The sequence below is a fragment of the Phoxinus phoxinus genome (assembly GCF_949152265.1).
Source record: "Phoxinus phoxinus genome assembly, chromosome: 16".
Taxonomy (NCBI): domain Eukaryota; kingdom Metazoa; phylum Chordata; class Actinopteri; order Cypriniformes; family Leuciscidae; genus Phoxinus; species Phoxinus phoxinus.
The window spans coordinates 17,518,235-17,544,391 of record NC_136891.1 but is presented as its reverse complement, the minus strand read 5'-3'; the positions used below and the strand labels follow the sequence as shown (position 1 = coordinate 17,544,391).

At 38.6% G+C, this 26,157-nt stretch overlaps 1 protein-coding gene across 2 annotated transcripts in view; it reads right to left on the bottom strand.

The window, feature by feature from the left end:
* Nucleotides 1-4,499: 4,499 nt before the first annotated feature.
* The window catches only part of LOC307012772 (pleckstrin homology domain-containing family G member 3), an 80,115-nt gene continuing 58,457 nt past the window's right edge, over nucleotides 4,500-26,157 (bottom strand). Inside the window, exons 4-18 of one of the 2 annotated variants that reach the window (XM_079639815.1) lie at nucleotides 23,342-23,442; nucleotides 20,291-20,360; nucleotides 19,650-19,696; nucleotides 18,301-18,451; nucleotides 17,557-17,688; nucleotides 17,179-17,361; nucleotides 16,966-17,058; nucleotides 15,988-16,074; nucleotides 15,878-15,911; nucleotides 15,675-15,755; nucleotides 15,542-15,574; nucleotides 14,867-14,877; nucleotides 11,276-11,383; nucleotides 9,418-10,960; nucleotides 4,500-6,414 (exon numbers count right to left, since the gene is read on the bottom strand). In XM_079639815.1, coding sequence (XP_079495941.1) covers nucleotides 5,501-6,414; nucleotides 9,418-10,960; nucleotides 11,276-11,383; nucleotides 14,867-14,877; nucleotides 15,542-15,574; nucleotides 15,675-15,755; nucleotides 15,878-15,911; nucleotides 15,988-16,074; nucleotides 16,966-17,058; nucleotides 17,179-17,361; nucleotides 17,557-17,688; nucleotides 18,301-18,451; nucleotides 19,650-19,696; nucleotides 20,291-20,360; nucleotides 23,342-23,442 — 3,588 coding nt within the window. In that variant the 3' untranslated portion in view covers nucleotides 4,500-5,500. The remainder of the gene's footprint in view (nucleotides 6,415-9,417; nucleotides 10,961-11,275; nucleotides 11,384-14,866; nucleotides 14,878-15,541; nucleotides 15,575-15,674; nucleotides 15,756-15,877; nucleotides 15,912-15,987; nucleotides 16,075-16,965; nucleotides 17,059-17,178; nucleotides 17,362-17,556; nucleotides 17,689-18,300; nucleotides 18,452-19,649; nucleotides 19,697-20,290; nucleotides 20,361-23,341; nucleotides 23,443-26,157) is intronic. The other variant, XM_079639816.1, reaches the window with a different exon arrangement.

Below are 26,157 nucleotides of genomic sequence, written 5' to 3'. Positions count from 1 at the left end.
TAATTGTGATCTTCCATTACAGCATTTTTTTTCTATTTATTTATTTATTTACTTACCATTTAACGTTAAAAAGGCTCTAGAAAATCCTGGTGTTAATCAAGTCAATCTAGGAAAAAATGTTTCTAAATATCTGCACTAAGAAATGATTGTATACAGTAGATTTGTTTAGTGGTTTATCAGCTCACCATTAAACAGTTAGCTTTTTTTTTACCTAGGTGTTTTGAATGGTTTGTTGTATCAAATGCAAATGAAATAATTCTTTTGGAATTATTGCATGTGAGCCATATGTAATCTAGTAGAACTTCCAGACTCGTAACTAACAGCAACAGCAATTATCTTGTGACGACAGTTTTATATCCATGTTTCATCTTATAGGACTCATAATATCAACTACAATCAAATATCCTCCGCTCACATCCAAATCCAGCTTTTGTTAACACTTTTTATTTGATTTTATTATAAACACTGAGTAATGTAAATTCATTCTAAGTTTTACCAGATGTCACTGATATCATTTTATTAACCATCCAAAGTGCATTACAATTTTCATCTAATTTGTAATACATTTATTTAAACCATTAACACCCATTTTGGAAACAAAATACTTTATATCTACACAACTAAAATAAGTTGAACAAACAACTTTAGAGCAGAGACTATATTTGAGGTGAAAACATGTTCTTGCAATTTTAAGGGATTTAAAGTGAACTAAAGCAGAGTGTGTATTAGGGTTATAAATTTATGACTATTTTTCAAATAAAAGATTTCCTGTTTCATAAATCGATTCACTTTCGCTTAAAAAACGAGAGCTTATTTTACAACTGACGAATGGGGATCGCTTGCGAGAGCCTATCTACTTCGAGTGAAACTAAAACGAGCCAATGCACATTGGCATGAGATAATTGCACCGGCTGCTGTGCATCGCGGCGCGAGCATATAATGAGCAGAAGGTGCGTTCGCATCCTTGTCTTTCGCTTCAGAGCCAGACGGTGAATGTCCTACGACAGCCTACGCTTCCGGGAGAATGGCGTCTCCATCCCCAGGCGGTCCAGCTGATTTGGGACCTCTTCGGAGCTGCACAGATAGATCTGTTACCTCTCCGGACTCGACACATTGCCAGTTGTTTTACTTCCTGACTGAGGGGACCATCGGCACGGATACACTGGCACACAGCTGGCCCCGGTGCCTGCACACCCTTTGAACCACTATCAGGTCCACTGCAGTCAGCTGAGTTAAAGATCCCGTCACTAAAGACAGTGCTCCTGACTTGGCTTTCATCAAGAGGGTAGGGAACCTGCAAGCATTTTCAGTCGACGAATCGCCAACTCTCATGTTGTCCTGAGACCCCGGCTTGGATATGTGCACAAGGTTCCTACCACTCCCTTCAGGGACCAGGTAGTGAACCTGCAAGCTGCCTTTGGAGGAGGCAGACCCAGCCTTGGCTTTTCTCTGTCCCGTCCGCTCCTTGTGGTTGTACGTGGACAGAAAGCAAAGCTTCAGGACCTCAGATCAGCTCTTCGTCTGTTACGGAGGCCTGCAGAAGGGAAAGGCTGTCTCCAAGCAGAGGATGGCCCACTGGATAGTGGATGCCATCGCCTTGGCTTACGAAGCCCAAGGCCTGCCTTGCCCGTTCGGGTTGTGAGCACACTCAACAAGAAGTGTTGCTTCCTCCTGGGCGTTGGCTCAAGGCCAAGGCCTAGCTGACAGATATATGTAGAGCTGCGGGCTGGGCGACACCTAACACGTTCGCTAGATTCTATAGCCTCCGTGTAGAGCCGGTATCTTCCCGTATACACGCCCCGGTGGTCAGTAGCGCGAGGGACCCGTTCTTAGTGTCGGCTTAGTGTCGTTCTTAACGCCACTCCCACCCCCATGGGCCAGATACGTGCGTCTATTTGCTCCAGTAGTGTTACCCAGAAATGGCTAACCCTGTGAGCTCCTCCACCACCCCTGCGGCAGTCAGACGTTGCGGAGCGTCTGACGTCAGGCCTACACTCGTATGCATTGTGGAACCTGTGTTAGGCTGGGTGTCCATATGTAGCGGTCTCTGCGGCGACCCCATATGTGTATTTCTCTACGATCAGCTCCTCTGCGGACGAGCCTGTGTCTTTCCTTCTGTCGTCTCTGCACGGAGACATGAGCCCCTTCCCCACAGTTGCTGAGCTTCCGTTGTACGACCGAGTCACAGGTCCGGCTCCTCAGCTGAAAAACAAGGATGGGAACGCACCTTCTGCTCATTATATGCTCGCGCCACGATGCACAGCAGCCGGTGCAATTATCTCATGCCAATGTGCATTGGCTCGTTTTAGTTTCACTCGAAGTAGATAGGCTCTCGCAAGCGATCCCCATTCGTCAGAATCACTTCTGACTCAAGTCTCTGTTCCCTCCTCTGGGAACGAAGGTTACGTAACCGAGACGTTCTAGAAAATTCCAGAAAGTTCTTAACAGTCCTAGAATGTTCTAAACAGTTCTAGAAAGTTTTAGGAAGTGCTACTTATAAGCAATAACGTTTGTTATATGCTTGTTATAATTATTAATCTGAGGTGACCTTTGTTTAAACAGAGCAATTAGGGCATGTTTCATTGTTTTTAAGCAAAAGTTCATCAATTTATTATACAGAAAATCTTTTATTTGAAAAATAGTAAAAAAAGTTATAACCGTAGTGTGTATTTTGAGAGGCTTCCATAAACATAGCCTACAGATCCAGGAAAATAATATATTGTTGGACATATGTGAGAGTCTCCACCTTCTATTTTAAGTATATTGTAGAGAGTTATAATAATTTTTTTAAGTTGTAAAGCAAAATCATATCAAATGAAGACTAGATAGCATACGTACATCTGCAAGATATCTGTTAAAGATCACTTCATCTGGAAAGCATCTACTGTTTACTAACATCTGATTGACGTCTGTAAGATATCAATTTTACATATATTTTAAATCATAAACATCTTAAAGACATTTTCTAAACATCTACAGTATTTGACATCTGACAGGGAACGTTCTATAGACGTATTGCAGATGAGCAAACACTCTTCCAAAAATACGTCTTCCAGATGTAAACACGCACATAAAATAGACGTCTCCGTGATGTACAGTACATGTGCTAATGAGAGGCCTCATTAATAAAACAATTTCAATTAGCTAGAGTGTGCGTATGCTAAAACCCACGGCAACGTTCATTTTGATAAAAAACGGTCTTTAACGTGGAAAAGTGCTCATGTTCTGAGCAGACGTTGCCTACACACTTTTCCTTGTGACAGAATGTCGAAGAACTGCAGGTATTTGGAAATATAAGCATACACATTTATTTTAATTAGTTTCAAACTGATCCTCTTAAATAATATTTAAAGGCATCAAACATATCTAGGAGGTTGGAAATTAAAATTGATCAAATTTCAGATCGATTTTTTGTCATATTTTTGTTAACAGTGCATTTACCAGATGCGGCCATTGTGTGGCGTACTTTCACCGGCTTTTGAAAACAAGAAAACATCCTCATTGTTTCTTGTCAGGTTATTTAGTGAGAGTTCACTGACAGTTCAAGTACATGGATTTGATTGAGAAATTGTGATCATCAATAATCAGACTATTCCTTTGCCCCTCATGATTCATGAATCATTGTAAAATGCCTCAGTGTGCATATTTAGAGGCCCAATCATTATCAATGATTTTCTGAAAGGGTGAAACAGGACATTCAGAACTATTATTTAGAAAAATATTTATATATTATTGTATTTTTGGAATTGGTCTATAATTAAAGGACAAGTTCGGTATTTTACACTTAAAGCCCTGTTTTCAGATAGTTTCTGATGAAATAGAACGGTTAAGATTGAAATTTGGACATATGCTGCTGGCCCGAGAATTTTCGGTTTCTGTGGTAGCAATTTCAACATTTACTAATACATTATTAAAATCAAAGGTTGTATTTGTTGACAGTAGTTAATGCACTGTGAACTAACATGAACAAACAAGGAACAGTATTTACACTTTATAATAAAGTTAATTGGTTTACATTAGTTAAAACATGAACTAGGAATGAACAATACTTCTTCAGCATTTATTAATCTCTTATAATTTTGCTAAATTTGTAAATCCAAAGAATGTTGACTTTGGCTAGGTGATTCAAATTGTAAATATTTACGAGGTATGTATGAGGTGCCGTTACATGTTTTGACATTTAAATGCTGAAATTCTGCTACAGTTGCTCAGTGATGGCTAATGTTGAATGGCTTAAGTCATTCAAGTGTTGCACGTAGAACTTAGAAAAACTCAGAAAAATATTTGAGTTTCATATCTGAAAAAACGCATTTGCATGAATATCGTATTAATATCATACCATTAACTGACATGGAGGCTTTATCAAGTTCTGATTTGATTAAACCTCAGAAACAGTGTTGAAAGGAGTCATAAATGATCTTGGTTTGACTAAAATTTGCATAAGAGACCTACAGATCAGTCATTAAAATGGGACATAAACAAAATCTGTCCAAGTCTTTGCTAAGTTGAATTTCCTTCGGTTTTATTATGGAGTGATTTTTTCTTTCTTTATGAACTGTATTTTTTTGGTGCATTTGTATTAAGTCAGACAGATAAGAGGAATCAATAGAATCTTAATAAATAACAGAGAGAGACACACACAATGATCAATAAGAGAGCAGTTATGAAGAATGGGCTGCTTAACCAACAGTGTTTACCAAATTGTGGCATCACCCAAAGTCTGATGTTAGTGGCAGATTTATCATGCACCACAATCATACATGGTAAGCTTAAAATTTCAGAAAAAAATTGTCATACTGTACTACTTCTTCTCACAGTATGTCTTTAAACATTAGGATCTAGTTTCCTAGAAAAAAGGGACTAAATCCACTTTGGTACAAAGGTACATATATACATTTGGCCCATGCATGCCATCTACGGACAATCTTTAACATATCTTTTAGTTAAAAGTTAAATAAAACCCCGTTTTCAAGTGGTCTGTTCCATTTAGAGTCTAGACTGGAATTACACTAAAGTCTAGTCTATCCTGGCATAGTATACAGTATTACATGAATTTAAATACTTTTGCCAAAATTTAAACAATCATGAAGAAGAATGTCATTACCTTTACATTTATGTAAAACTACTACCAAGCACATACACGTATATCTACAATCAAATATGTGAATGGTACATCAGAATGAATGTATGTACAAGAATGTACAATATTTACACTTGCTGCCTAGCATCCAGACCATAAAAAAACGTAGGTTTAACAGTAGGCAACATAAATCAAACAGTGTCCAAAATACCAGTAAAGTAGCATACAAAACGTAAAGAATATTAGGTTTGAGGTTTAAATTCGCCAAATGATTTATTTGGCTACAGCATAATATATACTGACAACTTCAGTGGTCAAGACATTAAAAAAAGAGAGAAATTAATGAAGCAAAGTATTTCACAGCCAACAGCTTTCCAGTATTTCTGAAACATAAAATTCATAACGATAAAACGAGTGATTTTATCTTATGCTTTGGAATTTTTCTCTGAGGTTCTTAACAACGCTGTGTTGACTAGCGTCAGCCTTCTTCCCAGAATCCAATGTATTTTTAACAACATCATCCAAGTAATCACTAGGGGATGGAGCTTTCTCAAGTTTTTTGCTCCTGTCTGTCTTCGATCCTCCCTCTTCCCTCAGTCGGTATTCCTCTGACTCCTGATACGCCTGACAGCGGTCAATGACAGCCATAATTGAGATCTTCTCACGGGAAGTTGGAGAACGAATTTGGACGTAGCCGTCATCTGTTGTCATTTCCTGTTTCATGCACTCTTTGGCAGGCAGGTCCATCTCTACTGGTGGTGTATCCTCAGGTACTTTCTCAACCACTGTTATTTTCTTCTCATTTGGAAGGGTGGCTTGAGCGGAGACATAGTAGCCACTGCTGGTAGTTTTACTCTTAAGACTATGCAGATCACTCAAGTACAAACTACCCAATTTTTGGTCCAGAGAGCCAGTACGATGCTTCCGAGTCAGCAATTCTCCCGTATCCCTTCCCGGATAAAGTGTGTGAATAGAAGAGTCTGTGGAGCCATTAGAGGTGAGCATGCGGCTAGAAGAGCAGCTAGAACGTCTTCTAGAAGTGCCGTCGAACATCCTCTCTGTCACAGAACGACTTTGGCCAGCTTGTGACTGAGAAGATGAGCTGTCGAAGTGTGCATATTTGGAGCGAAGCTCACGGACGTCTGGCCAGCTGAAGTTCTCAGGTGGAGGACTGAGAGGACTCCTGGAATGGGACAGATGTGGGGAGAAGACCTTTGGGCTACTGACAGAATTAGGAGTGCAGTCTGGGCTGGGAGTCACAAGCTGGGACTTCTGGTCTCTATCATAATCAGCCTGATCATTTGCAGTCACGGACAGCATCAAGTCTGGATTACCTGTGGAGCAGCAAAACATAAGATCATTTTATGTTTGGTTACAGTACATTAAAGACTGAACAACGTTAAGTAGAATCACCGCAACCAATATATATTTCAGCAACCAATTTATAAGTCAACCACTTATTAAACTGCACGTACAACATCTGCACCGATTACTTATGACAAAGTAAATTATGACAAAGTAGATGATTCATCTTTGTCATTAGGATACGTACAAAAAACATTTAAGCTGGCTATGATTAATCCGCTTGTTAAAAAAACGCAACTTGATCCTACAGAATAGGTCAATTACAGGCTGATCTCGAATCTAGCTTTTCTGTCAAAGATACTAGAAAAGGCAGTATCCTCACAACCATGTTCCTTTTTAGCAAGAAAGGATATCTGCAAGGATTTTCAATCAGGATTTAGACTGTACCATAGTACTGAGACAGCTCTCATTAAAGTCACAAATTATTTGCTCTTATCATCCGATCGTGGTTGTATCTCTATTAGTGTTACTGGATCTTAGTGCTGCATTTGATACCATCGACCACAACATTCTTTTGAATAGACTCAAAAATGATGTTGGCATTAGTGAAATTGCATAGCACGTTATCAGTTTGTAGCAGTAAATGAAAAGATGTCTTATCAATCAAAAGTTCAATATGGTGCACCACAAGGCTCAGTACTAGGACCGTTGCTCTTCACTCTGTACATGCTACCCTTAGGAGATATCATTAGGAAGCATGACATTAGTTTTCACTGTTATGCTGATGATACTCAGCTCAAAAACGACTGGAATAAATTACCAGAAGATCTCAGATGCGCCCCAAATGTGTTGATCTTTAAATCAAAGTTAAAAACATTTATTTTTTCACGTGCTTATGATTGAGCTCTTAAACCTAGCTATAGGGGCGGCAGTGGCTCAGTGGTTCATGTAGGTTGTCTACAAACTGGAAGGTTGGTGGTTCAATCCCCGGTTCCACCTGACCAAGTGTCGAGGTGTCCATGAGCAAGACACCTAACCCCAGCTGCTCCCGACGAGCTGGATGGCGCCTTGCATTGCTGTATGAATGGGTGAATGTGAGGCAACATGTAAAGCGCTTTGGCGGCCATTGGGTCTGCGAAAGCACTATATAAATGCAGTCCATCTATATTGTTTAGCCTTACAGTTTGTTATGCCTTTTTATCCCTTTAAAAAAAATCTTTTTTATTCTTTCTTGTGTTTGTGTATCTTGTATTATTATTATGATGTTTTGCACACTGAATTGCTTTGATGTACGAATTGTGCTATATAAATAAATTTTGATTTGATTTGATAACATTTACCTCAGGAAAGCCATTTGACCATGACCATATATAGAATGTTATTTGGCAAGAAAAAAGAGCCCCCATTGTACCCCCATTAAAATTGTACCCCCATTAAATTGTAAAAGATATTTCATTTCTATGTCCAATGAAATCCCTTACCTTTTTCTAGATATATAGGGTTTAAATACATTTTTTGCCTGTCATTTAACAAAGGTGTACTAAAATGTGATTCCAATTTTTTTTCTCATATCGCAATATAATATCGATATCGTCCGGACATCGAAAAATATTGTGATATGTATTTTTGCTCATATCGCCCATCCCTAATCCAGGCCGTATCCGGACCTGATGAAGGACCTGCGCCTGGACATGACGACAACGCAGTCCTGAAGTGTCAACTAGTCTTTCCCCTGTGAAGACCTCATTCCCTTCCCTTTACCTCTGTACAGATAAAACGTTGTCGGGATAATTGTCTCAATGAAGTGAATCAATCAAATCTAACTTTAGCTGGACAATAACTTTAATCTACAGCTGCTGTAAAGCCAAAACAATCGCTGTTACTTTAATTTCCTATTATCACTGTAATAGGAATCACTGTAATAAATCTATATTGTTAAAAGCGCTATATAAATGAAGGTGACTTGACTCCGACGCGCAGTAAAAGCCGCTAAACTTAGATACAGAGAATGAGTGGAGTCTCATTTTCAGCTAGAGACTCTCAGCTAAAGACTCTAGTCGTACATGGCAGGAACTGAGGACCATAAGTGCCTTTAGAAGCAATCCCTCTTCTGTGGTGGGAGCAGACTCTTGGCTTGCTGACGAGCTGAATATTTTCTATGTACAACCATGTCATCAGTGTCACTGAGGACGAGGTTCGGAGGACTCTAAAGCAAGTGAATGTCGAAAAAGCCGCCGGCCCTGATAGTATTACGAATGTATTACGAATGTACCATCTACGACAGCTGAGGAAATTCAGGGTCTCACCAGTAATCCTGAAAAATTTCTATTCGGCAACAATAGAAAGTGTACTAACTAAATGGATTTCAGTGTGGTATGGGAACTGCACTAATCAGGCCTGTAAAGCTCTGCAGAGAGTAGATCGCTTAGCCGAGGACATCATAGGACATCATGACATCTATATAGAGCTGTTAAATCATCAAGGACTGCAACCACCCTGATAACTGTCTGTTTAGCATGCTTCCTTCTGGTAAGCGCTTCTGTAGTCTGAGGACAAAAACTGAGAGGCTTAGGAGGGACTTCTTCCCTCAGGTTAATAGACTCCTTAACTTGGACTTGCCTGTATCACTCATCTCATAAGTCTCTCGCTCAGTATATTCGGGTATATTAAGCGTCAGTTGCACATAGCACTTGTATTGTTGCTGAAATGTAACATTTTTTAACATTTTCGTTTTAAACATTTTCTCTTTTTTGGACATTTTATATATTGCGAAAAAATTTTTCCCAACACACAGTAGTGGTATTTCGTTCTCGAAAGCATCAGTGAACAAAGTAAATGATTCAATTACTCATTAATAATACACAAAAAGATAATAAAAATATTGCTGCAAACTCAGACAAGGAGCAATGCAAAAAGTGAAACGTCTCAGTTCTGTTGTTCTATTCTGCTGTGGTATGGAAGAAAATTGGTTGAAAATGCAGTTCACTTTTTTAAAATAAAGATTTGATTATAGTGAAAAAGATCTATCTTACCTTTGGTCTCCTCTGGGTTTTCTTCCACCACCGACAGAAGGTTCCTCGTGGCCGACCACGTATCTCCAGACTCCTCACTCCTCTGTCTAAGCACTGGTTGTGCGCACTTAATGCGTTGACTGTACTTCCTTGCAAGATGGAGAACTTTGTTTTGTGATAAATCCGCATCTTCTGCTGACTGTGCTCCTGCATCTCCCTCATCTTCAGTTTCTCCTCTCAACCTGATAACTCTGGGGGCTAGAGATGTAAGGGGTCTAAATTCATCCTCACATTGTCTGGGTCTGATGGCATCATTCTCACTGGCTGCACGGTTTTCCTTCTCTTTCAAAGGTGATGGTGTGAAGGACTCCTCTCTGATAGTGCTCAGATTTGAATCTTCAGATATAACCTGTCCATCAACACTTTTGCCTTGTGTCTTTTGAGCCAGGTTAGGACTCTTCCTGAGGAGAATGGGACTGGTTCCTCTATAATAAGGAGTTTCTCTGGGCCTCAGTGCTTTGAGGTCCCCTTGACATCTAGAGACCTCTCTTTCCATTTCTTGCCAGACTTTGATCATCTCAGAGGAGGGACGGAAAACATCTTCCAATTTACTCTCAGTTTGGTAATAGACGGACTGAGGTTTCATGAAACCATCTACATCAGAGTCAAGCCTAGTGTAATCTGTGGGATCACTGATAACAGGTTGTTCCAGAGAGGCTGAATTTGCACTCAAGTTGGTCTCTGATAGAGCCGAGGTAATAAAAAGAGGTTCTATAGCTTCATCAGGTCCAGATGTACTGGAGGTCTTCTCTAGGGAAAGGCCTTTATCAGTAGGAATGCTGTTGAAACGACTAACTGAATTCCTAACAAGCCCACTTGGAATGTAAGTGAGGCTCTCTCTACGCTTTAGGCTAAAAGTAGCATCCTGGTGCTCTGCATTCTCATAGTAGCTCCTTATCTTGTCAATGAGTAGTTGATCTTGCCGGGATAGCACTGAATCCCTTCTTCTCTCGATGCTTCGATCAGCGTCAAAAAGTCTGTCGTCCCCGGATGACCCGATCATGAAGTCTGCTGATGCAAGGGCTTCCTGGGTCAAAGGAATGCCATGTGACTCAGGTGAGCAGGTGCTAGCAAGGCGGTGTTGACGACCATGGGAATCTCCCAGACTTAGACTGCTTCCAGTCCTGCTGGGAAGACGTGGAGATTGGCAAACATCCGCGCTTATGCTACTACGACGTGTGGCACAGACAAAGTGTTCAGCAATGGCGCTGGCCTTATCAAGCACAGATGATGGTAGAATGCTAGTGGAGTCGGATTTCTCTTCTGCATTCTCCTCTTCCTCTGAAGATTCACCAGGGGTGTCGGTTTGTTGTGACAGAGATGAGGCCTCTTCTGTCTCTTCTTTGGGACCTTTCTGATCATCTTTGTCCCTTGCTGACTCCAGATCCTGAATATTTGGGACCTGTTGGTCCATCGCTATGGACTCTGGATCACTAAAGTGGTCTGGCTTTAATTTCTCAGTGGATCCCCAGTACGAGGCTATTTTCAGGTTTTGAGATTTGTCCTTGAGAGGGTAAGAAGAGAATGTCAAATTACAGTTACAAGCTGAATCCCTTGAATTCTGTTTTTTATATACATATATATATATATATATATATATATATATATATATATATATATATGGCTGGGTATCGCCAATAACCTCTTGATACGACACATACCACCATAGTTCAAAACATTGGTAAGCTTTATGGTAACCTGTTTATGTAACCTTACTAAATGAACTTATTACCAATCAGTACAATTCTAGTTCTAGGTGTCAAGTACTAAAACTAATACAATTACTGTATATAATCAATAAGTTAAGTAAACAACTCACCTGTTCTGAGATATATTTTTCATCCGTAAGATATGCCTCCACCTGTTCAACTGATGGGCCATTTTCTCTATTCAAATTATTTTCAGTGACCTCACACCCCTCTTCCTCCTAACATAAAAACATGTTTTTAGCATTCATGGGTGTTTGACACTTTAAAACAACTAACTTTAAATACAATGCATAAGAATATTTACACTGTTAAATAAGCAATACATTAGGAACAAATTATTAAGCAAGACAATTATTAAGTAAGACAATTATTCTCAGTCCAAATATGGTTTAAAGGGATAGTTCACTTTAAAATTAAAATTCTGTCATCATTTACTCAAGTTGTTTCAAACCTGTATTCATTTATTTCTTCTGCTGAACACAAAGAAAGATATTTTGAAGAATGTCAGTAACCAAACAGTAGTCTGTACCCATTGACTTCCATAGTATTTTTTTTCCCTACTATGGAAGTCAATGGGTACAGACTACTGTTTGGTTACTGACATTCTTCAAAATATCTTTCTTTGTGTTCAGCAGAAGAAATAAATTAATACAGGTTTGAAACAACTTGAGGGTGAGTAAATGATGACAGAATTTTAATTTTAAAGTGAACTATCCCTTTAAGTTAGATTCATTAGCACGACCAGATGAAGTATAATTTCCCCACAATTTTCTGTGCTGATTTTGGGATGAAATTCTTGTTAAAAATGTGTTAAACAGAACTGACAGTAATGCAGTTTTATTGATAAATGAAGTACACTATTTAATAAGTGAACACACAAGGGGTGGAGGATATGTAGAACTTTGTGAATGATGGGTTGTGCAATTCTGTGGAAATCTGTGCATGCAGATTCCTTGTGGGCCTGGGTAGGGTCGCACCAGCCATTCGAAAGTTCTCAAACTCAAACAAACTCCACACTAGAGACTTAGTAACTACTGGCTAGTTTGTAACTATTCAGTTGCACCATTTGTTCTTATGGCAGAACATGGCTAGTAGGTTGTAAGCTCTCCGTAAAGTAACGCTCAGTCACATAATATGACGTTTATCCTCAGTGATGCAATAGCAGCCTTCAAATACATGAGAAAAGGTTGTGTTGAAATGCCGTCAATTTCTGTTTATCCTTCATTCTAACTTCTTTTGCCTCAAGTAACTAATGGTAAAAATATGTTTCCATTAAAAAATACGATATTACTTAATCATGAATAACAGAATAGATACAGTATATACAACAGTCTGAAACTGTATTTGAAATTAATAAGGATAAATAAATAAATACTGTTGAAGAGCCACTAAGAAAGTAATTTATTCACATAAATTACTTTATGTATGTATTCACATACATCTCTTTTAAAATGTAAGTGAGTGTAAATGCCAGCATCATACAATGATTAAAGTCTGTCAGGTAAAACAAGAGCTTATTAATGCAATTCACTCAGTCTAGTTTATTCCAACCATTACTCTTGGCTTCCGTAAATATTTAGTGCATAAGTTGTAACTTAGTGCCCCTTTATGTCAAAACTAGGCTAAGAAGTAACTTAAAACCAGCTGGTGCAAACCGTCCAAGGTCATTAGTTAGAATTATTTTGTAAAATAGTATTACTATTACTTTCTATACTGAGACATTGCACTAGAGAGCCACGCACACATAGAAATCTTGGTTGCACTTTACAGTATGTGCACTTACTGTACATGTACTTACTGTACAGTGTACGCAAGTACATTATTTAATTTCTAAGAAAGTACTGAATAATATAGGGTAACTACATGGGTTAAGGTTAGGGTTTAGGGGAAGTTTCAGGGTTAGTACCAAGTTATTGTAATTACTATAATAATGATATAGAATGTACATGTGGAACAGGACTGTAAAATAAAGTGCTTTCGAATCTAATTGGACTTGAAGTACCGCTCCTCATGAATATTAGCCATCAAACACGGCTGTGGAGGGGACTGATTGTGAAAATGTAATCGAGTTACTCATGATATATTTAAGGTTCTCAGTTTTACGTTCTTCGGTTGCAGTGTGTTGTTCTACAAGTATGAGAGTGTTTGCAATCAGAGAGAACAGTTCTGACTGGGTGTTTTTATTGACTGTCTCCAGGAAATGTTTAATGAGGTGGCCTGAGGGACATAGTAGGGTGGCACACTAAAACTAACACTGAAAAACTGGGTAACCTGAAATTGTTATTTCGATAAATCTATTACGGTTTCTTTAATGATTTTACACGGTAATAAAACATGGTGTATACAGGCTTGTGAGATTTATCAAATTCAAAGCGTCCCTCTCATGAACATGCAGTATGATTAAAGTCGCATATGCAAGTAAAATGGGCGGAGCACGAAAATAAATATCTAAATACACAGATGCTTGTTGCTGTTGAATTTTGATATTTGATCCATATCTGATCCATGTGCAGACTTGAAAATATTATTCTATGCTAAATCTAAATGGATGGTTGGGCAATTTTTTTTATTAATTTTTTATTATTACCATTCTGAATGCAAAGAAAAACTTTAAAACTTTAAAAAATTTATCAAACTTTTATCATTAACAATAATAACGCTAGTAACACTACTAGATGTTTCTCTCAACAAAGTGAAATTCAGTAATACAGTGAACAAAATGAATCATAAGCACTGTACAGTATATGCCTCATTTGATGAATTGTAATAAGGTAACTCCTTGTAACAATTTTGTTTAGTTCCTCCAGCAGTGCTGTTGATCTACAGAGTTAGCTTCAGCTTGTATGCGCTGTTAGTGGATTAAGGCATTCTGTGAGAGCACATGCAACATGGCAGGGAGGTCTGGTAGACATGCAGGTCAGGTTGCAGGTGAGGTCGGGGTATGACAGAATCCCCCTTGGTGGCAGAGAACCTCACCCTTGTGAAGTCCATGGAAAGCAAAGCTCGGGCTCTATAGTGCCAGCAGGAAATGGCAGCCAACATGGAACTGGCAAAGTCAGCTACCTGGTTGTCCTCCATTAGAATATCGTCAGAGTCACTTTCCTCTCCTTCTGCCTCGTCCTCATTGTCTTGTATCAATCTGCCCTTCAGAGATGGCGAGCTACGGACCGCCTCCTCATTATCACTGGGAATCAGGCCTTCAAGAGAGTTTTCTTCTCTTGCGACAGGCTTCTCAGCTGAAGACTCGCACAAGCCAAGAGCGCTAACACTAGAAGTGGCTTGTAAAGACCACTTGTCAGCGGCCAACGCCCCCACGCTGTCAGAATGCTGGAGTCACAATGAAGTCACAAAGATTTCTTCTTATGAGGTACAAGGACATGAACCAAACTAACAGAGAAAGAATTTCCCTTGGGGAATAAAGGTGCTCTAGGTTATTGAGCTCACTCTTAAGCCAGAAGTGGGTAGTAACGTGGTACATTTACTTAAATCACTTTTCTGGAAATGTACTTTTTGAAGTAGATTTAACGATGGGATTTTTTTTTTTTCAATTACTAGAAAGTATTTTTTTATTTTTCCAACCACTGTTTAACACTTCAACAAGCTTGTGGACAACAAAATAAAAAGCACATCAAAAGGAACAAATTGTACACTTCTTGTCATCTGAATTTTAGGCATTTTGGGTTGATTTATTGGCTTCTTACCTTCAATATTGCTGAAGAATTTACCCAGACACCAGATCAGCCGGATGAAAAAAAAGAAAAGAAAAAAAAGTAAGCAAATTAGTGACATTATCCATCCTTTGTAAAATGTCTTGCTTCCACACTTTATGAACATTCTCAGGATGGATTTTCAGGTTTTGCATTTTGGGGGTTTATTAAAACAAAAGGGAGACATTTCATATACTAAGAAATTAAAATGAAAGAGATTGTTCACCCCAAAATTAAAATTCTGTCATCATTTACCCACCCTCAGGTTGTTCCAAACCTGTATGAATTTATTTTTTCTGTTGAACACAAAGGAAGATATTTTGAAGAATGTGGGAAACTGAACAGTTCTGGGGCACCATTGACTTCCATAATATTTTTTTTTCCTACTATGAAAGTCAATGGGAGCACCAAACCTGTCTACAAACTTTCTTCATAATATCCTCCTTTGTGTACAATAGAAGAAAGAAATTCAAACAGGTTTGGAACAACCTGATTTTTGGGTGAACTATCCCTTTAAGTTAATATAATGCTGAATTAAAAATGTCGTACTACACTAGAAAATGTATCTTTATTACATGCCAACAGCTAACACTAATGAACTCTTTATTTAAGACATCAAAATTGTATCTTTATATCCGGTTAGAACAGAATGGATACATGGAGATTTACCTTTAGAGTTCTTCAAGATCTCTTTAGACGGTTCTGTTGGAAGATAAAGTAGCAGTCCATTGGAAAAAGTAAATGAATAAAATAAATTCAAGATTTAAACTTTTACAATTGCAAGACATATATGGGCACCTACCCGACTGCCTCCGGCCTTGTCTAGAGTTAGACAACTCCTCTGACTTTTTGAGTCTCTCAGGGCTGTACTTATACTTTTTGTCTAAAAAAAAGAAAGAAAGAAAAGTATTCTGTTAAAACAGGCCCATGATGATTTTTACACTTGTTTAAAAACTAATGGTATGAAAAATTAAACATGTTCATGAGTGGATTTTAAATACTTACAAATAGAATCCATCTCCAGGATTGCTTCCTTTGCCTAAAAGAGAACCATACAAAATGCCCAAATGAATTTTAGATGTTTTCAAATACAAAACCCAATAATCATTACATACCTTTTGTGGTATCACAGCCTGATGGGTCTCTAGAATGAGCCGTTTAATATGATGAGCCCATAATTTCTTCTCCTCCATGGTTTTAGCCTAATGAGAATCAACCATTAAATGAGTTGTTCGATAAAAAATAATATTCTGTCATTATTTACTCAACACCATGCCATTCACACTCAAGGGGGAATTGAAACACCCTTAAAGTAGTTCACTGTATATAGACAGTCTTCTGAAGTCATTGGGATAACTTTGGGTGAGAAACAGCTAAATATTATAAGTATTCAAATGTATTTTAACCAAACATTACAATGTTTAAGCTTGTGTCATAGTTGATTTAAGATGTGCAGTGCAGGTGAAGCTATCATATGACTTCAGATGACCAAAGCACAGTAATGGGACTTTTTGTATTTTTCTGAATCTATGTTGTTGTATGGCAAGGGCTGTGTAAAGAGTTTTAATTTAAATAGTTCTGCATTTGTGTAAACAAAATACACGTTTGTATCTACATGGCAGTGGCAGAACGATCCCTTTATGAAAAAGATTTGGTAACACTTTATTTTTAAGGTGACGTACAGTAGTTGAATGTTACGTACTTACTACAGTAATAACAGTGAGTTATGCATAATTGCAAACAACTAACCCTAAACCAAACAATAACTCTATAGTAAGTACATGTGGGTAATTAACATTAATCAGAACTTAGTAACTATGTCACCTTAAAATAAAGGCTTACACTATATTTTATGGTGTCATTGTTACAGTGTAATTATATATGTAAGTACTGAGTAATATTAAGCAACTACATGTCAGTACTATAGGGTTAGGGTAGGATTAGGGTTTGGTTGAGGATTAGTTGCATATAATTATGCATAACTTACTGTTATTACTATGGTAAGTACATGTAAATTATGTAACAAGGACACTGTAAATAGTGTAACCAAAGATTTTTATTCATGGTAAAGACACAAATCATTGAGGACACACCTGGACAGTATGAGGTTGTTTGGGATGCTTGTAATGAGTGACACTGAAGCATAGCGAGTCCTTGGCACTCTCAATTAACATGAGCGCTGAACACTGCATGAGGAAAGAGAAAACAACCATTTTAATGGGGGCTTTACATTAGTGCTGACTGTTCAGACTAGACATGAATGAAAAATAAAGTATCATTTTCTTGTGAAACTTGTGCTGTCATACATGGATGTGGGTCTTATAGACGTAATGTTCTCCTCTTCGTTTAGCGATGAGGAGCATGCGGTCAAAGAGAAAGAGTGTCCGCTCGTTCTTGGCACGATGGACACGAAAGGTGCCCTCGAGAACCAGTTCTCCAAATGCAGTCAGATCAGATCCCTTCCAGTTTATGAGCAGAGACTGGACTTCCTGAGATAGGTGAGGGACATACAGATATTGTAAATTGGTTCATATCTTTATTAAATATGCGGAAAACACAAACGAGACTGGCAGGGCGGCATGTGCCTAGAGGCAAACTAGACAGAAAGAGCGATTTTTTTTTTGACATTTTGACATATTTTAGAGCAATTCTTTCAATTCTTTGATGTGTGTTTGTGAGCCCACCTGTAGACGGACTGCATGTTCATGTTTTCTCTTCATGTCGTTTATATACCACGCAACACCAGTCATGGTGTATATGGCCTCCTCCACCACCTCATAACCCTCCTCCTCTGGATCAAAGTGCTTGGCAATCTCCTACAACATAAAGGACACATCCAAATGACCGTAATTGTGATTAAAGACAATAAATACTAACTGCATATTTACAATGCAATAATCTTTGCTTTAAAGGCCAGATTTTTCAAACAACCCAACATTACCAAAATTGATTATTGCTAAAAAAAATAATAAAATGGTCCTTAAAACCAATTATGACACATTTTAACATTATCATGAATTATAATAAGGCCCAATAATATTGCACATTTTTACATGACATAGGCTAAATAGATTTTTTTTTTTACATGTATAAACAACAGCAGAATTGTGATTTTGTACAAAGTGATCAATGAATTTGCAAAATACTGTAGATTTTGATTGGACACAGCCTTTGATGCCAACAACAAATAATGTTGGAAGCGTTTTCTCCCCTCTAAATGCTCCTTTTATGCATTCTGCATTCTGTGATCCATTTTGGTTGAGAACCACTGATCTAACTCTTTCAATAACTTTTAAACACACAATGTAACAAACAGAGCAAAAAACAATTATAGTCCAACAAAACTGATCATGGAAGCATTGCTCACAGCAGGTGATTTAAAGTCTTTTCTATTCTATACAGTATTATTCTGGGAATGGTTGGTTTACCTGAAGTAACAGATGATATTTGAGGATCCTCTGGACAGGCTTGAGAAGATAAGATCCCAGAGGCAGAGATCGCTTTAAAGTAGCTTGCCTCTCCCTGAAGAACTTTGCAAAAGTGTTGTTTCTCATGCAGTCTGTTAGAGCAGCCACAGAGCTAAGGAGAAAGTATGAATCGTGAAAAAAACAGCACAGCACACACTAACAAATATGTCACTATACAAACGGATAAGAGTAACTGCCATACATCATTAAATAACAACCCTCTGATAATTCATAAAAGAGTCAACGTTGACAAGGGAAATAAATAATGCTTCAAACACCAGCACTGAGTTGTACATAAAGTAAAGCCAGGTTACAAAGTTCAAATGTGCTTTAGAAGATAAGAGGCCCTGTTCACACCTGGTATTAAGATGGATTTTGGTCGATCGTATCACAACTGGACGATGCTAAATACAGGTGTAAACGGGGTCTAAAATGTTTTGAGCTTGTCCACTTTCCACCACTTCCAGAGGTAGTCGAAAACACATTCGGCCAGATTGCTTTCGTAGTGTAAACCTTCATGTGATCGAATGTGTTCAAACAGCCACAAAAGACCGTCTTGTCGCCGACTACTACACTAATGTGTAAAGCGTGCTAGTCAGACAGAAATTAAACTTTGTCGGCTGAAGAACCAATTTTGAAGCTAAAAGGTTTGAAGCTAAAAAACGTACCAAGCACAACGTTCTCTCACCATTCCTGATTTCTAACACACACTAGAATAAAATAGAATAGAATAATAATCAGGACAGAAGTGGATGGAAATGGACAAAAGAGACACCAGGATTAAACACCAGGTGTAAATGAGTATGTGTCTCCCTCGTCTACTTGTGATCTGATCGACCAAAGCGCATCTTAATACCAGGTGTAAACAGGTTCAAAAACCCTATGTGACACATTTCATCTAATACATCACACGGGTTCATCGATTTCTGGTATTGGCCCTGGATCTGTGTGCTTGCCCAGGCATTAAAGACCTTACTGATCATGAATTTGATTCGACCACTATATAAATAAGTTATTGATCTAAAAGAAAAAAAACTGTTATTATTTAAATGAAAATTAAGCAAATTCCCACCAAAATTCTCAATATTGGAATGTTAAAAAATATAGCATATTAAAATAATAAAATAGTTATAAATACACATCACAGATGTATTTGTTTTCTTAATTTTAACATTATCACCATATTACTGTACACAATATTACCAAGAAACCTAATGTGCTTTTCTTTGATGCAGAATATCTGAAAACCTATCCAAAAGCTCTTCAACAAAATGCATTATGCATTACTTTGGCCATTTACTGCAACTTACTTTGGGTAGTTGGTGCAATATTGTGTGTAGATGTCAAAATATTCACTCTAAATATAGGAGAAAAAAGATAAGTCAGTAGAGGCACACAACAACAACACAACCACATCACACAATGCAAACATTCAGCAGAAATTAGCCCCAATTACATCATTTGATTTGGAAGTTATCAAATGTTATAATTAGTCCACTGTTCTTCTGGAGTTTGAGTATGACGAGGTTGTTTTCATGTAAAGATGTTAAAGAATTTAATGATTAAAGGTACACTATGTAACTTTTGGTGTTAACTATGTAACTGCATGCGTCTTGTGGAAGAACACTGTAGCCGGATCTACTTCTCTCTGTTTATGTATACGACGAGTCATGCAGGTACTGGGCTACTCCCCAGCGGGTGTTGTCCTGCCCCGTTTAAAATAGTGTGAATATAAACACTTATTAAAGGCATACTTTAATGATTCAGGTATAAGACAAAACACGGTTTGGAAGAGGATTCATGATGTACTCGCTCATTATATCAATTTTGTAAATTCTGAACAAAAAAGTTACATAGTATACCCAAAACACTTTAGTTTAGTTACATAAACACATAGTTGAAATATGATCAGATCTTAAGCCATACATGGAACTGTCAGTTTAAACTTCACCTTGATCACAAAACATCTGGCAATGGCCACAGGATCATTGTCACACATGTCCAGTGACTGAAGCAGCTCACTAAAAAAAAGAGAAAACAAGTTTACAAACTCCAAAACATCAAAATAATGTTTGTTAAAACACCACATGCTCTGAACACCGTAAAGACAAAGCAGACTCCTAAGGCCATTACAGCATTAAGCTGGCAAAAGGCCTTGTGGATAAAGAAAAGAAGCCACGTCATAAGTTGTCCAACAGCACATGCAGTCTGCAAGTCACTCATCCTCTTATCCGTGGCCAATGAGAAAAGAACATCTCTTACTCCATGAGTGTGTGTAAGGAGCGCCTTACATTTCCTTAATTGTAGGGATCACTGTGATGAACAGTGGTAAGAGGCTTATTCCTTTAAGAAAATTAACATGATAAAAGACACTTTTTCTTTGCCACTGGTATAAGAAATCTGAATCTCCTGTTCATGTCCAGGTTCAATCCATGTTTAAAATGGATTTGAAAGCACAACTCAGGGATTAGCTAACAAACAGCACAGCAAACAAAGGAAATTATGCCCACACTTTCTGTCATGCATTTGGGATGAAGAAAAAACAGAAGCACGCCAACCATTCACACACTTACTGTATGGTATTGAGGAGAAAAGTGTCACTCTGGGGTAGACCAACACCTGACAACAGGTGAGGAGACAATTACGCTCAAAAACAATGGACTGATGACTGACTGGTTAGATGAAGAAAGGTGTGTGTTCATCCAGGTGTGTGTTCAAACTCTCCATCCAGAGTTTTTTTTTATGGAAAAGCATGCAAAAATGCCACTACTAACTGACAGATAGAGAGCCTCAAGCCTTGAGTCACAGCACCTTCCCAGAAAATAGACCAAAAATATAGATGATCATATTGATTACCGTCCATTACACAGATTTTTGTTCAAACTATTGTTCTCTAAAATAAGAATGTCTCTTTGCCTACCAAATTATGGTTCATGTACCTGTGGTGTACCTAAAGTCTACTTGCTATTTGAAAAATCCTTATATCCTTAATGCGCCACAGAAATCACGTTTTAATAGAAAATGTAAACAGAAAGAAGAAAAGTGTCTTTCTTTCTTGGGGTCTTTAAGGTTTCAATCTTCCTATAGCTCAGGTAAAGCAAGGCGGTATCAACGGCAAGGTCATGGATTTTGATTGGCAGAGAACACATATACTGGTCAAATGTACTTCAACCCACTTTGGATCAAAACATCTAACAGATGCATATAAATTAAAACATGAAAAGGAGTCATGAGAAATTACTTGAGATAATTTATCTATTGGTAACATTTTGTTAAGACAGATTATCTATCACACAGCCAGGCTTCACCGCTGTGAAGAAGCTCTACTCCCGCCTGACTCTCGTTTCAAAGAGTGTGTGCCCCCCACGACTCGGGTCACACTGAGGTAGTGTGCTTAGGAGCTTGAGACGGGTTTATCGATTTCTCAGGCCTTGTTTGCCCGCTCCGATGCTTTCAGGCCAGATCAGGAAGCGCGCTCGTCTGCCTCTTCCGGTCCGGCAGACAGTATGCTATTGGCCCGCTCTAGTTCTGAGGAACTAGATGTGACAGGAGTTGAGGCAGAAGTGACTAGTAAGTCCCGGCACCTGCATATGAGGAGTTGCTGGATGTCATGACTCGCACCATTTCCAGACTTAATTTAAACTAGATGCAGCCAGACTTTCAGCGACCCACCTTTTCCCACCGTTTGAAAACCCCTGGTTTAGTTAAATTGAACGAGTGAATATGGCCTGAGACAACTGAGGATATATATATATATATATTTAAACAAACAAAAAAACTATGTGCAGTTTTATGTACATTTTCAAATACCATTTCATGGCCAATAAAATAAAAACTCCCAAAACACACATCATGCACTGCACATCAGTTACATTTCAGTCAAGCAAGCACGTGAATAGGAAGTGAAACTGATAATATTATTACAATATTTATTTTGCTACAAACATGTGAAGTCTAATCACATATTTAAAGTCACCATGAAATAAAAATGGACAATTCTTATTTTTATGGAATATTGCAGTGATTATTTTAAATGATTTATCCAAGCACATCATTATTATAAAAAGTTTAATTTACGTGCCCTCATAATATTTATTCAAAATAACTTCCCCTCCCTTCTCTTCTGTGGTGATGGGGCAACCTGCCACTCACATGAGCCACTTGTTATTAATATAAGATTTTATTATTGGTTTACGGTCAGAGAAGGGCCGGTTTTCAAATGATTTGTGCTACCCATTCAGATTTTGCTAGCTCCCATTAAAACAGTAGCTAGTACAATTCGACAGAGAAAAACGCTACCTATCCGATTGTGCTACCAGCGTCATCATGTTTGTGCGTCTTATTCATGTGGCTGATGCAAATTCACGGACCTTACCCACCCAAACAAGTTACTGTGCCCCTGCCTCCCTCCCCTCCCTGCTGAACACGAGCGAATTGGAAAGCGCAGAGCGAGTATGACTTCGAAAGCAATTACAAATGTGTGTTGGTTTGTTTTCACTACAAATGCAAAGTTGAACCAACGTTATGTGCCCTCGTAATATTTAATCAAAATACCCTGCCAAAATACTCTAGCTAAGATACTTATCATTTTGGGGTGGTCAGTCTATACAGATTCAGTGTTTGAAGGCCAGATTTTGAGTCTGTGATTAAGAAATTTCCTTTTTGCCCATTTTCCAAGGCTAAGAATAAGGCATGAGATTCAGCTCGGCAGACGACATAATTGCAGTGACCGCTGACAATGAAAATTCTCTTGGTGAAAACACTAAAAAAATTCATATTTATAGTTATCATTCTTGGTGTGAACAGGCCTTTAGTCACCACTGTTTTCAAATAAGAAATTAAAATAACATCATAATTTCATAAAATTAAGATTCTTCTTTGTACACAATCTATGCAAAGGTGTGGCATTCTGATGTCTGTACACGCTTCAATAAACAACTGTTTGTTGCTGCTGGTGTTGGTTTGGTTGCAAAAAACAAGCAGATACTGAATGAGTTCTTACCTGTTAAACTCATAGATGTCTTCTATGTTTCCAAATAGAGCACACACCTGTTCTGGCTTGATGGGAAGATCTACTGTGTCTATGATGTGAGCAAGATAGTCCTGCAAGAGAAAATCAGTCTTGAATATTCAAGAATACGTTTGACTTGAATGAAAGCACAATGACCAGTGGCGGCACTAGGGCGGGGCTTGCCAGGGTTATAGGTCGTCAGAAATTTGCATAGCACCAGCAAAACCAGTCTTGTACACAGTCTTGTACCTTTGTCTTTTTGTCAGATTTTCAAAAATGCTTTTGCTTCAAATGTTTGTAATGTTATGATTTACCTCGTAGCTGATTGGCTTGGTTCATGGCTTACAACTCCTTATGGGAAAAAATACTTCTGAAACCTTATAGATCATTGGGAACACTTTGCAATAAGGTTTCATAAGTTAACATTAGTCAACTACTTTAGATAACATGAACTAAGAATGAACAATACTTCTACAGCATTTATTCATTTCAGTTCATGTTAATTTAAATATTATTAAAATCAAAAGTTGTATTTGTTAACATTATTTCTGTTATGATAACTCTCAGAATGATTGGCATGGTAAAGGGTATGAAAATTTATGTTTGGTCTTGGCGGAATAGATCTGCTACGCTGCTGCTGCTGCTGTAGGTTATTGCTGCTCCTGCAGAACAAGTACGGGACTTGCTGCTGCCAATACATACACGACACACTGCTGTGAGCAAGTAACACATGCTGCTGCTGCTGCTGTACAATATAGCGTACATGAATTACCTGTAGCAGATCTATACAGGTGGAGCTGGGGAAGGTGGAGGGTTTCTGAAAGCGTGCTGCACTGCTAAGGCAAATGCTACCCAATATTTGAAGGTTGAGCACGCAAGCTCATTGGCTAAAGATACGGCAGGAACCAATCAGCTGTGCCCTATATAACAATGTGATTATGAACAGGTGAGTTAAAGCACAAAGTCACCTGATGTAATGTCGGAGTAACCAATAATATTAGTAACCAGTGATTAAATCAAGGAGCTGATAAGATAATAAAATAATAAAGAGGCGTTGAGTGAAATTGATAACATATGTCGGTCCGACTTTATATTAAGTGTCTTTAAGTACTATGTTCTTACATCGAAAAATAAGTACAATGTACTTATTGTGTTGATGGTGTATTGTAAAACACTTTTGCTGCTGTTGAGTAGTGATACGGGTAATGCCTGGTTCACACGGGACGATTTTAAAATTGTCGGCCGATTTTTTCAAACCTGAGAGACCCCACACACAGCAATAAAAAAAAAATCACGGGTCTAACAGTTTTGGTCGTACAGTGTGTGGTGCGCAACCACACGGCAAAATCAACACATCACACACGAAACGATTTGACTCCCGAGCATTCCCAGGTCAATCTCCCTCGAGATCAAACGTGACTTCAGAGTAAACAATCATGGCGGACGAAGAGGATGCAGTGGCGATAGTTTGTTTTTAACCGACAGGGGCTGGGTGTTGTGAGGTTTTGCGCTCGTGCGCGGCTGCACGTAAAGTCGGAGCTGAAGAAGAAGCCGTGTCTTGGAATAAACACAATGGTATTCCCTCGCCCTAATCCTCCTTCTCCTCTTGGGGATTGACTCAACCATGTTCAATTTCTCTTGTTCATTGATAGACGCTGGCTTCTTCTTCAGCTCCGATTTTGCATGCAGCCGTGCACGAGCGCAAAACCTCACAACACCCAGCCCCTGTCGGTGATTGGTTGGAACACTGTTTATTTTGTTTTTTTGGTTTTATTATTTGTTTTTGTGTGCAGATCTCAGAGCCTAGGCTGCCTACAGAGACGCGTTTTTTTGACTGCCTGCTTATGGGGCGGGCAGCTAGCAGATCGTTAGGAAAGATTAGATGAATGTGATCATTTATTTTGGGCCTGAAATCGCTGATACAACCTTTAAAGCTAGAGTAGGTAATGTTGGAGAGCTAGCCAGATTTGAAAGTGGCACATCTTCTAAGCTCCGCCCCCTCCTGTCAGTGCTCCGTCCAAAGCTACGCCCCCCCACAAACATGAACGCGCATCCACATTTGGAGTCAGCTGCATGTACCCATAGACACATGTCTATGCATGTACCTACCAGTGATGCGCGGGTTGATCCAAAATAAGCGGGTGCCTGCGCCCGCGGTTACGAGTCATCCAAAAATATTTTTAATGATATTCGGGTCGCGGTCGGTCGGGTCGTTTACCTTTGTAATTTATAGTACTAGACACAATGTTCTATGAAATACATAGGTCTACACTTTATTGTCTGAATGCGCGAGGATGACGCACGAGCAGTCTGCAGATGAAAGTGGGAAATCCTTATTTACCTTTTGAATGTTGAGCGTGTTATTAACTTTTGAATAAAAGCTGACGCGGCACAAAATGCCCGATTTCCCAACGCGTTGAACTGAGCAATGCCATTGTGCCATTTTAATAGGCTACTTTTAAACGCATATAGCTCAGTAATGTCAGTTTTATGTAGCCTATTTGCTGAGAGGGGGCGGGATTTTTGTTGGGAAAGTCAGTGGAGAGACGCACACTTCGTTTAGACTGGATAAACACATGCAGCATCTTAATTGTTAAGAAAATGAAACGAAATAAATGAATAAATCAAGCCTTTATTACAAAACACTAGGCTATATCATACAGCATTCTGAAAAATGCGCACCCCTAGTTCCTCCGTCTATGGCCCATGACGCGATGAGCATTTACTATAGCTACTTTAAAAAACGCGGGTCGGGTACAATATTTTCTTTCTTTTTTTTTGCGGTCCGAGTTGCGGGCGGGTTAGTT